The 16040-nt window shown below is 45.8% G+C and overlaps 1 protein-coding gene across 10 annotated transcripts in view; it reads right to left on the bottom strand.

Moving 5' to 3' along the window:
• The window catches only part of NFIB (nuclear factor I B), a 308859-nt gene that overhangs the window by 281444 nt on the left and 11375 nt on the right, over nucleotides 1-16040 (bottom strand). For 4 of the 10 annotated variants that reach the window (XM_077249234.1, XM_077249227.1, XM_077249231.1 and 1 more), the window contains exon 1: nucleotides 1391-1818. The exons of 3 other annotated variants lie outside the window; for them this stretch is intronic. In XM_077249234.1, coding sequence (XP_077105349.1) covers nucleotides 1391-1420 — 30 coding nt within the window. In that variant the 5' untranslated portion in view covers nucleotides 1421-1818. Of the gene's footprint in view, nucleotides 1-1307; nucleotides 1819-16040 lie in introns of those variants that run through there. 3 more of the 10 variants (XM_077249233.1, XM_077249230.1, XM_077249237.1) reach the window with 3 other exon arrangements.

Consider the following 16040-nt stretch of genomic DNA (forward strand, 5'->3'; position numbering starts at 1 on the left):
GGAACAAAAAAAGTCCTTATCATTGTCTTCATCTTCATTCACAATTTCCCAGTCGGAATGCCTTAGCATGTTTTGCTCGCCTTATAGTTTATTTGCAGGTTTTAAAAAATTATAGAAGGACTGAAAATTATTCTGGCAGGTTTTTTTTTACTTTTTTTTACCTTGATTTTTCAAAGCTGCTGTAGGCCTAAATTAGAAATTGCCTAATTTCTAAAATGATGTACATAATTGATAGTAGTCATTTATTTTCAATGTATTGATGGGAAAAAAAATCCAATAGTTTTGCCTTCTAATCATTTAGCCACAGGTAACACAGAGAGCATATGACTTTTTTCATTAATTCTATGCGTAATCCAATTTATAGGAACATTTAGACAAGACATAACTGAGGCCAATGTATTCTAATATAAGGCAATTTTTACACATTATATTCTACAATTTCTATCATACACGATAGATGGATGGATAGATAGATAGATAGATAGATAGATAGATGACCACTCATGACAAGACAACTAATAAGTGTAAATTTGTGACATACATGTTTTAGGGCTGTGCATCACTATATATATATATATATATATATATATATATATATATATATATATATATATATATATATATATATATATATATATATATATATATATATATATATAACACATTCCTGAATTGTGGGTGTCCAGATATAAGATCTCCTCGCTGATACACATACATCTGGCTGTGGCCTTTCGCAGACACCCCCAGTGCACGTGTGTGACTGTATAGGAAGCCCCTCGCACACACAGCCCATGTGCTGGGATTCCTAGCCTGACATGCCATGGGTAGATGGCAATAATGACAGGTCACAGTGACAGGACGGGATGGAGAACGATTTACAAGTGCGATATTTCGCGCTGCTCTGCCTAGATATCACAGACTTTGCCCATGGCAGCACATGGCACGGCGGTACGGAAAAGTTTCCAGTCACCGGTCTACTTGCGCTTTCACTAACCGATTACCCCAAAAGGTAAATGGGCCATTCCTCCCGAACATAGGGAACACGGGCAGACCCATACCATAGGAAGGGCTACCGGGGGGACGCACGCCAGCTTAGTTAGGAGGAGAAATGGTGAAAGTTATTCGCCGTAATGAATAAGTATGTATGTAACGGCATGGGAAGAGGTGACGGGGCCGCTGCCTCCACATGGGACCATGTCCGGCTCCCTCACCTGCTGGGACATAGCCGGCACTGTACTCCGCTCCCCCACCTGCCGCAGGCATACGGTCCCCGCTCCCCCACCTGCCGCAGACATGCGGTCCCTCACCTGCCGCAGACACGGTTCCCGGTCCCTCACCTGCCGCAGCCATACGGTCCCTCCCCAGCCCGGTCCAGTAACATGCACGGTACCTGAGTCAGGCAGATAGGAGAATACATCATGGCTTGGCGGCACGGGTCCCCAGAGCGGTATCCACGGGGAGAGCCTTCACCTATGCATTGTCCGCTGTCCCGGCAGCAGAATGGCAGGCTGCTGCTGGCCGCTGCTCGTCCCCGGACTGTGGCGCTACTGTCCTGTGCCTGCCCTGTGAGCGGGCATCCCGCGCTGTGCCCACCGGGCAGCCTACAGAATGGATGGAGGAGCGCTCATGTCCCGCACACTCTGCTCTCCCTCTCTCTTCCGCTCTCTGCACCGGTTACACCCTCTGCACCGATTCAGCTTTCCAAATCAGACTTAAGGATTTGTGATTTTTTTCTTTTATTATTATTATTATTTAATGACACAATCATGGAGGAGACACACTCCTCCCCCTGGTGCGCCGTGTGCCGCTCGCCTATATGTCCCTCCGCCCCTTCACATGCCCACAACTTGCAGGGTACCGGCGCCCTGTTGGGAGAGGAGGGGTTAAATCATGGAGGGGGAGGAAAGCTGCTGCTGCCGCTGCCCCAGCTCGTCTTCTTCCCTCACTCCTCGTCTCTCTTGCCCTCAATCATTTCTCGCATTACTTTCCTAAACTCGGGACGGGTTTATCGGTTGGAACAAGGTGGCACGCGTGCCCTTATTACACTCGTGTAAATTGACCACAGTGGGCACATGTGCCAGACGACACGGGTCACACAGAAAATGACTGGAGGCCGGGGGCAGAGAAGGCCGCCTTATATACGCCCCATGCCTCACCTCTAGCTTTCCCGCCCATTTGTCCTCCCTCTCTGCGGTTATCTGGGGTGAGGGGACCGGGTGTGGCTGGAGCTCACTTTCTTAACTCCTTGGGTACCTCATAAAATCTAGGGGTAAACAGGTAGAAACGTGCATGTAGTCCTATGGGCAGTGAGGGCAGCACATTAGCTAGCAGGGCACATGGCTCAGTGCCACTGTACGCCCACCATTCATGTATTGTGGCTATTTCACCTCAGTGTGATGTTGGGGAATGCTGTGGTTACACAGCGCATTGTGGCTTTACAGACCGCTCTAGATGTGGCGCTCTTGTGGGGTACTTTATATAACATTGCACTATATAAACCACACACCGAAACCAATATGTCATTTCTATAAGTAGCAAAGCAAATCCCAAACTACCCAAACTTGTAGGACATCAGGCCTGTCCTCGGCCACATTCATGTCCCCAAGGGTGAGGGGCATCATGGCTGAGGTATATGAGGGGCGTCATGTCTGAGGTAAATGACTGAGGGGCATCATGGCTGAGGTAAATGACTGAGGGGTGTCATGGCTGAGGTAAATGACTGAGGGGCCTCATGGCTGAGGTAAATGACTGAGGGGCGTCATGGCTGAGGTATATGACTGAGGGGCGTCATGGCTGAGGTAAATGACTGAGGGGTGTCATGGCTGAGGTAAATGAGGGGCGTCATGGCTGAGGTAAGTGACTGAGGGGTGTCACGGCTGACTCTGAGGCAAATGACTGAGGGGCATCATGGCTGAGGTAAATGACTGAGGGGCGTCATGGCTGAGGCAAATGACTGAGGGGCATCATGGCTGAGGTAAATGACTGAGGGGTGTCATGGCTGAGGTAAATGACTGAGGGGCATCATGGCTGAGGTAAATGACAGGGGCGTCATGGCTGAGGTAAATAACTGAGAGGTGTCATAGCTGAGGCAAATGAATGAGGGGCATCATGGCTGAGGTAAATGACTGAGGGGCGTCATGACTGAGGGGCATCATGGCTGAGGCAAATTACTCGGGCATCATGGCTGAGGTAAATGACTGAGGGGCGTCATGGCTGAGGTAAATGGCTGAGGGGTGCCATGGCTGAGGCAAATGACTGAAGGGCATCATGGCTGAGGTAAATGAGGGGCGTCATGGCTGAGGCAAATGACTGAGGGGCATCATGGCTGAGGTAAATGACTGAGGGGTGTCATGGCTGAGGCAAATGACTGAGGGGCATCATGGCTGAGGCAAATGACTGAGGGGCATCATGGCTGAGGTAAATGACTGACGGGTGTCATGGCTGAGGCAAATGACTGAGGGGCATCATGGCTGAGGCAAATGACTGAGGGGCATCATGGCTGAGGCAAATGACTGAGGGGCGTCATCGCTGAGGTAAATGACTGAGGGGCATCATGGCTGAGGCAAATGACTGAGGGGCATCATGGCTGAGGTAAATGACTGAGGGGCGTCATGGCTGAGGCAAATGACTGAGGGGCATCATGGCTGAGGCAAATGACTGAGGGGCATCATGGCTGAGGCAAATGACTGAGGGGCATCATGGCTTAGGCAAATGACTGAGGGGCGTCATCGCTGAGGTAAATGACTGAGGGGCATCATGGCTGAGGCAAATGACTGAGGGGCATCATGGCTGAGGTAAATGACTGAGGGGCATCATGGCTGAGGCAAATGACTGAGGGGCATCATGGCTGAGGTAAATGACTGAGGGGTGTCATGGCTGAGGCAAATGACTGAGGGGCATCATGGCTGAGGCAAATGACTGAGGGGCATCATGGCTTAGGCAAATGACTGAGGGGCGTCATCGCTGAGGTAAATGACTGAGGGGCATCATGGCTGAGGCAAATGACTGAGGGGCATCATGGCTGAGGTAAATGACTGAGGGGTGTCATGGCTGAGGCAAATGACTGAGGGGCATCATGGCTGAGGCAAATGACTGAGGGGCATCATGGCTGAGGCAAATGACTGAGGGGCGTCATGGCTAAGGTAAATGGACAGGTAACTTCTTTTTCCCACTCGTCAGGCGACATAGATTTGGAGAGGGCACCCTTGCCAGCCTCTTTGCCCACATAGGTTCGCCCAATATAATGTTAGTCTTCCTATAGACAGTAAGGCTATGTTCACACGGTGCGTTTTTTGGTGCGGATCCGGAGCGGAATTTCAGCTGCGGATCCGCATCCGTTTTCCATGTAGGTTACAGTACAATGTAACCCAATGGAAAACAAAATCCGCTGTGCCGACGATCCTTTTTTCCCCAGGAAAATCCGCGCGGATTTGCCTGCGGAAAAAAGAAGTACCATGTCAATTCTTTCTCCGGATTCCGCTGCGGGTTTCCAGCAGCACCAATAGGAAACTGCATTTGGAAACCCGCAGTGGAATCCGCAGAAGAAAAAGGATCAAAATCCGCAGCTAATATCAGCGCTGAATTTTAGCTGCGGATTTTCAAAACAGGACAGGAAAAAAAACTGATGAAAAAACTGAACGTGTGAACGTAGCCTCAGATGCAGAATGGCCGAAATAACCAGACATCACAGCAATAATCTGTAGGTGACAATGAACACCGTTATCACAGTTAGGGCTCATACTCACTTGCGTTAAATACGGCCGAGTCTCGCATGTTAAAACCCGGCTCTGCAGCTGGCACTCCAGAGCGGGGCGTGCGGCCGCATAGCAATACATGGAGCTGCACGCTCCGCTCCCAAGTGTCGGCGGCTGAAGCGGGTGTTGCCATACGAGACTCGGCTGTATTTCACGCAAGTGAGTATGAGCCCTTAGGCCTCATTCAGACATCTGCTCTGTGGTTTTCCAGAATAGAGCACCGTCCCATTATAGTCTATGGGGATACTCACTCGGTGGTTTTATTTTTTGCACCAAGCCTCCACAAAAAAACACAGATATTTCTGTTTTTTATTAAAGTCACATATCAAAATTACCCCTACAAGTCTATGGGTCTGTGAAAAATCACAGGCAGCAGACTGATGGCAGCAGTGTTCAGTCCGCATGTTGTCCGTGATTAAAGGGAACCTGTCACCCCCAAAATCGATGGTGAGGTAAGCTCACCGTCATCAGGGGCTTATCTACAGCATTCTGGAATGCTGTAGATAAGCCCCTGATGTTACCTGAAGGAGAAAAAGAGGTTAGATTACACTCACCCGGGCGGGCGGTCCCGCTGCGGTCCGCGGTCAAATGGGTGTCTCAGGTCTGCTCCGGCGCCTCCTATCTTCATTCCATGATGTCCTCTTCTGGTCTTCACGCTGCGCCTCCGGCGCAGGCATACTTTGTCTGCCCTATTGAGGGCAGAGCAAAGTACTGCAGTGCGCAGGCGCCGGGCCTCTCTGACCTTACCGGCGCCTGCGCACTGCAGTACTTTGCTCTGCCCTCAACAGGGCAGACAAAGTACGCCTGCGCCTGAGGCGCAGTATGAAGACCAGAAGAGGACGTCATGGAATGAAGATGGGAGGCCCTGTACCGGACCTGAGACGCCCATCGGAGCGAGACCGCCCTTGGGTAAGTATAATCTAACGTCTTTTTCTCCTCTTTCAGGTAACATCGGCGGCTTATCTACAGCATTACAGAATAAATGGAATAAATGGCGCTATAACAATAAATAATAATAATAATAATAATAATGCTGTAGATAAGCCCCTGATGCCGGTGAGCTTACCTCAGCATCGATTTTGGGGGTGACAGGTTCGCTTTAACATTGTAAGGCCACGGTCTCACGGTCTGTAAACTGACTGACACATTGACCCAACACTGATGGTAAAAACTGACACACTGACTAAACACTGATGGTAAAAACTGACACACTAAGCAAACACTGATGGTAAAAACTGACACACTGACCAAACACTGATGGTAAAAACTGACACACTGACCAAACACTGATGGTAAAAAATGACACACTAACCAAACACTGATAGTAAAAAGTGACACACTGACCAAACACTGATGGTAAAAAGTGACACACTGACCAAACACTGATGGTAAAAAGTGACACACTGACCAAACACTGATGGCAAAAACTGACACACTGATGGTAAAAAGTGACACACTGACCAAACACTGATGGCAAAAACTGATACACTGACCAAACACTGATGGTAAAAAGTGACACACTGACCAAACACTGATGGCAAAAATTGACACACTGACCAAACACTGATGGTAAAAAGTGACACACTGTCAAAACACTGATGGCAAAAACTGACACACTGACCAAACACTGATGGTAAAAAGTGACACACTGACCAAACACTGATGGCAAAAACTGATACACTGACCAAACACTGATGGTAAAAAGTGACACACTGACCAAACACTGATGGCAAAAATTGACACACTGACCAAACACTGATGGTAAAAAGTGACACACTGTCAAAACACTGATGGCAAAAACTGACACACTGACCAAACACTGATGGTAAAAACTGACACACTGACCAAACATTGATGGTAAAAAGTGACACACTGTCCAAACACTGATAGTAAAAAGTGACACACTGACCAAACACTGATGGTAAAAAGTGACACACTGACCAAACACTGATGGTAAAAAGTGACACACTGACCATACACCGATGGTAAAAAGTGACACACTGACCAAACACTCATGGTAAAAAGTGACACACTGACAAAACACTGATGGTAAAAAGTGACACACTAACCAAACACTGATGGTTAAAGTGACACACTGACAAAACACTGATGGTAAAAAGTGACACACTAACCAAACACTGATGGTTAAAACTGACACACTGACCAAACACTGATAGTAAAAACTGACACACTGACCAAACACTGATGGTAAAAACTGACACACTAACCAAACACTGATGGTAAAAACAGACACACTGAGCAAACACTGATGGTAAACACTGACACACTAACCAAAGACTGATGGTAAAAACTGACACACTGACCAAACACTGATGGTAAAAAATGACACACTAACCAAACACTGATAGTAAAAAGTGACACACTGACCAAACACTGAAGGTAAAAAGTGACACACTGAACAAACACTGATGGTAAAAAGTGACACACTGACCAAACACTGATGGCAAAAACTGACACACTGACCAAACACTGATGGTAAAAAGTGACACACTGACCAAACACTGATGGCAAAAACTGATACACTGACCAAACACTGATGGTAAAAAGTGACACACTGACCCAAAACTGATGGTAAAAAGTGACACACTGACCAAACACTTATGGTAAAAAGTCACACACTGACCCAACACTGATGGTAAAAACTGACACACGGACCAAACACTGATGGAAAAAACTGACACACTGACCAAACACTGATGGTAAAAACTGACACACTGACCAAACACTGATGGTAAAAAGTGACACATTAACCAAACACTGATGGCAAAAATGGACACACTGATGAAACACTTATGGTAAAAACTGACACACTGACCAAAACACCGCTGGTAAAAACTGACACACTGACCAAACACTGATGGTAAAAAGTGACACACTGACCAAACACTGATGGTATAAAGTGACACACTGACCAAACACTGATGGTATAAAGTGACACACTGACCAAACACTGATGGTAAAAAGTGACACACTGACCCAACACTGATGGTAAAAAGTGACACACTGACCCAACACTGATGGTAAAAAGTGACACACTGACCAAACACTGATGGTAAAAAGTGACACACTGACCAAACACTGATGGAAAAAACTGACACACTAACCAAACACTGATAGTAAAAACTGACACACTGACCAAAGACTTATGGTAAAAACTGACACACTGACCAAACACTGATGGAAAAACTGACACACTGACCAAACACTGATGGTAAAAAGTGACACACTGACAAAACACTGATGGTATAAAGTAATACACTGACCAAACACTGATGGTAAAAAGTGACACACTGTACAAACACTGATGGTAAAAAGTCACACACTGACCCAACACTGATGGTATAAAGTGACACACTGACCAAACACTGATGGTAAAAACTGACACACTGACCAAACATTGATGGTAAAAAGTGACACACTGTCCAAACACTGATAGTAAAAAGTGACACACTGACCAAACACTGATGGTAAATAGTGACACACTGTACAAACACTGATGGTAAAAAGTCACACACTGACCCAACACTGATGGTAAACTGACACACTAACCAAACACTGATGGTATAAAGTGACACACTGACCAAACACTTATGGTAAAAAGTCACACACTGACCCAACACTGATGGTATAAAGTGACACACTAACCAAACACTGATGGTAAACTGACACACTGACCAAACACTGATGGTAAAAACTGACACACTGACCAAACACTTATGGTAAACTGACACACTGACCAAACACTGATGGAAAAAACTGACAAACTAACCAAACACTGATGGTAAAAACTGACACACTGACCAAACAATGATGGTAAAAACTGACACACTGACCAAACACTGATGGCAAAAACTGACACACTGAACAAACACTGATCAACAACAGTCTGTTTTTACTTACAAAGAAAAGTCTGAATGAGGCTTTATTACATCCTGATATAATTCGTATTTGGTCACAACAAGACATTACAATAATGCAATCTGCCTCTCCATAAAAGAAAAGGAGCCAAGACAGACCTTGAGGACAATCAAAATGGGGGCCTTTGTTGGTACTCCCAGTACAAAAGGGTGCATGGTTTGTTTTCCCATCCCTGGTGCACTTCCAATGGGATGATTTAGTGAATCCTGCATTGAGCAGGGGGTTGGACCAGATGACCCAGCAGGTCCCTTCCAACTCTACCATTCTATGATTCTATGTACGTCTAATATCACAAACAACTTATTTATTTATTGCTTTACCAAGTACAGTATTTCTTTCTTTAGGCAAGAAAACCTGCATACTTATGGCTTCCAATAGAACGTGACATTTTTTTGTTAGATTGCCCTGCACATGGGGTAAGTGACATAGTGAATTTGCTATTAGGCTGCCGTCACACTAGCAGTATTTGGTCAGTATTTTACATCAGTATTTGTAAGCCAAAATAAAGTGGGTGATAAACGCAGAAGTGGTGCATATGTTTCTGTTATACTTTTCCTAGGATTGTTCCACTCCTGGTTTTGGCTTACAGATACTGATGTAAAATACTGACCAAATACTGCTAGTGTGACGGCAGCCTTAGTAGTAGTAGTATTATTATTATTATTATTATTAATCCTACTACATATGGGGATAGGATCTTGGAGATGGGAATACCCCTTTAAGGCCGGAGTCACACACAGCGAGATACAGCCGAGTCTCGCAGGTTAAAACCAAGCTCTGGCACCGGCACTCCAGAGCGGAGCGTGCGGCTCCATGTATTGCTATGCAGTCGCACGCTCCGCTCTGGAGTGCCGGTGCCAGAGCTTGGTTTTAACCTGCGAGACTCGGCTGTATCTCTCTGTGTGTGATCCCGGCCTTAGCAATCTTGTGGCATACAAAACTGAAAACAGTGATTGCCTGCAGTAGCCTCGTGACTAGATGAAGTAAGCAAAGCAGCGACAGGTGATTTATTAGGTATTAGGTTATTTTATTTTAAATCATTTACTGTACTCCCTTTAGCCCAATTTCCACCATCCAAGAAAACCCCTTTAACCCCTTACCGACATCAGGCGTAGTAGTACGCCGATGTTTGTATACCTCCCTTTGATGTGGGCTCCGGCAGTGAGCCCACATCTTTCCGAGGACATGTCAGCTGTTTTGAACAGTTGATATGTGCCCGCAATAGCGGCGGGTGGAATCGCGATCCACCTGTGGCTATTAACTAGTTAAATGCCGCTGTCAAACTCTGTACAGCGACATTTAAATGGCACTTCCGGCAATCAGTCCGGAAATATACACACCGGTGACCTGAGTCACGTGACTGCGGGTCACCGGTGTGTGGGAATGACAACTCGAGGTCTCCTGGAGACCTCTATGGTTGTCACTGCCGGATTGCTGTGAGCGCTACCCAGTGGTCGGCGCACATAGCAAGTCAGCAATTCTACTACATAGAGGCAATCTGACCATCGCCTCTATATAGCAGAGCCAATCAGGTTATGGCAGCTTCTAGACTCCTATGGTGACTATTGAAGTATGCTAAAAGTAAAAAGAAATGTTTTTAAAAATATAAAAAAAATATAAAAGGTCAAATCACCCCCCTTTCACCCCATTCAAAATAAAACAATAAACATAAAATCAAACCTACACATATTTGGTATCGTCGCGTTAAAAGGATTAACCTGATTGCTAAACAGCATAGTAAGAAAAAAAGTAAAAACTCCAAAATTACTTTTTTTGGTCACCGCGACATTGCAATAAAATGCAATAATGGGCGATCAAAAGATCGTATCTGCACCAAAACGGTATAATTAAAAACGATAGCTCAGCACGCAAAAAGTAAGCCCCGCCCAACCCGAGATCATGAAAAATGGAGACGCTACGGGTATCGTAAAATGGCGCAATTTTTTGTAACAAACTTTGGAATTTTTTTTCACCACTTAGATAAAAAAGACATGTTTGATGTCTATGAACTCGTAGTGACCTGGAGAATCATAATGGCAGGTCAGTTTTAGCATTTACTGAACCTAGTAAAAAAGCCAAACAAAAAACAAGTGCGGGATTGCAGTTTTTTTGCAATTTCACCACACTTGGAATTTTTTTCCTGTTTTCTAGTACACGGCATGGTAAAACCAATGAGGTCGTTCAAAAGTACAACTCTTCCCGCAAAAAAACAAGCCCTCACATGGTCATATTGAAGGAAAAATAAAAATGTTATGGCTCTGGGAAGAAGGGGAGCGAAAAATGCAAAGCCGGAAAAAGCTCCGGAGGTGAAGGGGAAAGACTATGTGCACACGTTGCGGATTTGCCTGTGGAATTTTCCGTGCGGATTCTGCACCTCTTGGCAGAAAACGCAGGTCAAAATATGTGCGTTTTTTATACGGATTTTGTGCGTTTTTCCTGTGGATTTGCTGCGGGTTTTGTGCGGATTTAATGCATTTTTATCCCTGCGTTTTCCTATAATGGAATGAGTGCAGAAACGCTGCAGAAATGTACAAAGAATTGACATGGCCCTTTTTTAATCCGCTGCGGATTCAGTGCGGAATTTTTCGCACCATTAGTACAGCATTTTTATTTTCCCATTGATTTACATTGTACTGTAAATCACATCCGGTTCTGCAGCGTTTCTGCACGGAAAAAACCCTGAGGATCCGCAGTAAATCCACAACGTGTGCACATAGCCTTAAAGCACCACTCCAGCATATTTTTTTTTATTTCAGCGCTGGAGTGGTACTACTAATATAAGTTACCCGGTTCTAGTATTATACTCACCAGCAACTGTCTTCAGCTCTTCCGGTCCCGATCCACCATCGTATGACTACAACATCTGACTACGTATTATAGAAATATACTCAGCACACTCCAAGATGTCTGATGCAAAAAACGGGGGTGTTTAATACATACAGTATTCACATTCACAAACGTTTCGGTCTGCAAAGACCTTCATCAGTGTGCTCTATTGTTTTAATGATGCAAAATTCTCTAAAAAATACGGGTGCACAATATACGCCCTTTGTCATAAAACAATAGAGCACACTGATGAAGGTCTTTGCAGACCGAAACGTTTGTGAATGTGAATACTGTATGTATTAAACACCCCCCCTTTTTTGCATCAGACATCTTGGAGTGTGCCGAGTATATTTCTATAATACGTTAAAGGTCTGGGCACCTACTTTCACGCACCGCCACCCTGGGCTGTGCTGAACATTTACTCTACTACAACATTTGACTGACCGGCAGTCAGAGGTTACAACTGAATGTAAGTCTAGGTCAGCCCCGTTCTGGCCTTGTTCTGGCCCTCATAGACTTACATTGAGTAGTAGTAACATCCTGTTTGCCTAGCAAACATTGGAACCATCTGGCAGGTCACAACCTGCAGAAGACACCGACTGGATGACAATGAGAACAGAAGAAGATGGCAGCTGGTAAGTTTATTACTAGGGACAGGGAACTTACATTGGCGACACCACTGCAGAGCTGAAGTAAAAAAGAAACACTGGAGTGGTGCTTTAACCCCTTCACCCCCGGAGCTTTTTCCGTTTTCGTTTTTCGCTCCCCTCCTTCCCAGAGCCATAACTTTTTTATTTTTCCGTCAATTTGGCCATGTGAGGGCTTATTTTTTGCGGGATGAGTTGTACTTTTGAACGACATCATTGGTTTTAGCATGTCGTGTACTAGAAAACGGGAAAAAAATTCCAAGTGCAGTGAAATTGCAAAAAAAGTGCAATCCCACACTTGTTTTTTGCTTGCCTATTTTGCTAGGTTCACTAAATGCTAAAACTGACCTGCCATTATGATTCTCCAGGTCACTACGAGTTCATAGACACCTAACATGACTAAGTTATTTTTCACCTAAGTGGTGAAAAAAAATTCCAAACTTTGCAAAAAACAAAACAAAACAAAATTGCGCCATTTTCCGATACTCGTAGCGTCTCCATTTTTCGTGATCTGGGGTCAGGTGATGGCTTATTTTTTGCGTGCCGAGCTGGCGTTTTTAATGATAGCATTTTGGTGTAGATACGTTCTTTTGATCGCCCGTTATTGCATTTTAATGCAATGTCGTGGCGACCAAAAAAACGTAAATCTGGCGTTTCAAATTTTTTTCTCATTACGCCATTTAGCGATCAGGTTAATGCTTTTTTTTTATTGATAGATCGGGGGATTCTGAACGCGGCGATACCAAATATGTGTAGGTTGGGGTTTTTTTTTATTGATTTATTTTGATTGGGGCGAAAGGGGGGTGATTTAAACTTTTATATTTTTTTTTATTTTTTTCACATTTTTAAAAACTTTTTTTTTTTACTTTTGCCATGCTTCTGTAGCCTCCATGGGAGGCTAGAAGCAGGCACAGCCCGATCGGCTCTGCTATGCAGCAGTGATCATAAGATCGCTGCTATATAGCAGAATTGCAGGTGTGCTGTGAGCGCCGACCACAGGGGGGCGCTCACAGCCACCGGCAATCAGTAACCATAGAGGTCTCAAGGACCTCTATGGTTACAATGGAGGAGCATCGCCGACCCCCGATCATGTGACGGGGGTCGGCGATGCGCTCATATCCGGCCGCACGGCCGGATGCGGTAGTTAAATGCCGCTGTCTGCGTTTGACAGCGGCATTTAACTAGTTAATAGGCGCGCGCAGATCGCGATTCTGCTCGCGCCTATTGCGGGCACATGTCAGCTGTTCAAAACAGCTGACATGTCCCGGCTTTGATGTGCGCTCACCGCCGGAGCGCACATCAAAGCGGGGGTCCCGACATGTGACGTACTATACCGTCACATGTCGGGAAGGGGTTAAAGGTGTTTTCCACCACTTTGATGCTCTTGTCCTATTCCTTGGATTAGTCACAGCCTCAGATCGGTGAGGGCCTAACACTACTGATGAGCAAATATACTCGTTACTCGAGATTTCCTGAGCACGCTCGGGTGTCCTCCGAGTATTTGTTAGTGCTCGGAGATTTAGTTTTTCTTGCCGCAGCTGAATGATTTACATCTGTTAGCTAGCATAAGTACATGTGGGGATTCCCTAGCAACCAGGCAACCCCCACATGTACTTATGCTGGCTAACAGATGTAAATCATTCAGCTGCGGCAAGAAAAACTAAATCTCCGAGCACTAACAAATACTCGGAGGACCCCCGAGCATGCTCGGGAAATCTCGAGTAACGAGTATATTCGCTCATCAATACCTAACACCTGGTACCTCCACCAATCGGATGATACCAGCTCAGACATGTAAACAGTGTACTGCTGGATCCTGCAGATCAGCTCCTAATCATTTGGTACCCAGCAATGACCACTAAGCTTTTGACGGAACTGTGTTGTTCAGCTCCTCAACTATATACATTAGGCTGAGCAGAGCTGATGGTGCTGGTGTCAGGAGATAGACACCGATCTCATACTGATCTATCCAAAGGATAAATCTCCAGTATCAAAGTGGTGGAAAACCATGTTATGGCATCCTTCACATGCACAATTTTTTCCTAAAATTTTGAACTGCAAAAAATGCAAGCCTTTTCATAAAGTTCTTTTTTTGCAAGTATTTTAGGTGGCTTTTTTTAATTATTTCTGTAAAATGCATTTTTATGGCATTTTTAATATCCTATAGCAAATCCCTTTGGAAAATGGTATATTTTGGGGGGAAAAACGTCAATGACTCAAAAGAACTGAACAAACTATAATGCTTTGTATTTCAGTGTACACTACAGTCTGGACATTGACTAACCTGCAAAACTGCTAATAGGTCTGAGTGGCCGACATAGGGACCAGCATTATTTTATGAGATTGCTACTTATTAATTTCCCTATCAGATTCTAAAGTTACTAAAAGGTGGAACCACAACACAATGTATTCCTTTTTTTGCATTCATGCTATTGGTTTCAGGCATGAAAGTCTGATTTGGACCACAGATTCCACTGGATGGCTCTAGATCAGGGGTCCCCAACCTGTAGCTCGGCAGCTACATATGGCTCGCGGTCCCATGAATTGTGGCTTGCAACTGTCTGCCAGCTTGGTGCATTAGCTCCATGTCTAGCAAACTGGTATGAAGAGCACATCTCAAAATGGTGAATTTTGTGAGTAGCCCTGCAGAGAAGTGCAGATCTGGATGCACATTTACTGATCTTAGGGGTTTAGAGATGTTTTAGGTATGGTACACTAGAAGATGGTACTACCTGTTAGAGGAGATGTTCAAAGCTGGATGTGACAGTGTGTTGGGAGTCCTTGATGGGAGAATACTGAATGGGGGTATTGTGGGAACCCATGGATCTCAGTTTACTGCTTTGGAGTGATTTCTGTGCAAAAGCTTTGGTTATCATTATACCTGTAATGGGGGCTTTGGTTGACACTACTTTGAAGGGGGTGGGAGCTGGATGTGGCTCGCGACCCTCTCTCAGTGCTGAATGTGGCTCGCAACCCTCTCTCTAAGGGCTGTCCCACACGTCCAGATAATTCCGGTACCGGAAAAAATCGGTACCGGAGTTATCCGTGTCCGTGTGCCCGTGAGCTCACGTAGGCCATATGTGCGGCACACGTGTGCCGCCCGTGTGCCGAGTGGGTACCACACGGAGCGTGTGGTACCCACGCGTGTGGTACACTGCATCGTGCTGAAGCCGCGATTCATATCTTCTGTGCAGCAGCGTTTGCTGCATAGAAGATATGAATAATAGTGTTTAAAAGAAAGATCTATGTGTCCGCCGCCCCCCCACCCCCTGTGCGCCCCCCCGCTGTTCTGAAAATACTCACCCGCTTCCCTCGTTGGCTGTCGATGCTTCCTGGTCTGACCGCGCCTTCTACTGTATGCGGTCACGTGGGGCCGCTCATTTACAGTCATGAATAGGCGGCTCCACCCCTATGGGAGGTGGAGCCACCTATTCATGACTCTAATCGGCGGCCCCACGTGACCGCATACAGTAGAAGGGGCGGCAAGCACAGAACACTGCGAGGGAGGCGGGTGAGTATTTTCAGAACAGCGGGGGGGCGCACAGGGGGTGGGAGGGCGGCGGACACATAGATCTTTCTTTTAAACACTATTATTCATATCTTCTATGCAGCAAACGCTGCTGCAGAGAAGATATGAATGGCGGCTTCAGCACCATGTGGGGGGGACAGCGCTTACTGTAGCGCTGTCTCCTGCACGCCACACGGACTGCACACGGAGAAGGTCCGTGTGTGGTCCGTGTTTTACACGGACCCATTGACTTTAATGGGTCCGTGTAATACGTGCGCTCCCACGAACACTGACATGTCTCCGTGTTTGGCACACGGAGACACGGTCTGCAATAAATCAATGACATCTGCACAGATGCATTGATTT

This window comes from Ranitomeya variabilis, chromosome 1 (genome assembly GCF_051348905.1).
Source record: "Ranitomeya variabilis isolate aRanVar5 chromosome 1, aRanVar5.hap1, whole genome shotgun sequence".
Taxonomy (NCBI): domain Eukaryota; kingdom Metazoa; phylum Chordata; class Amphibia; order Anura; family Dendrobatidae; genus Ranitomeya; species Ranitomeya variabilis.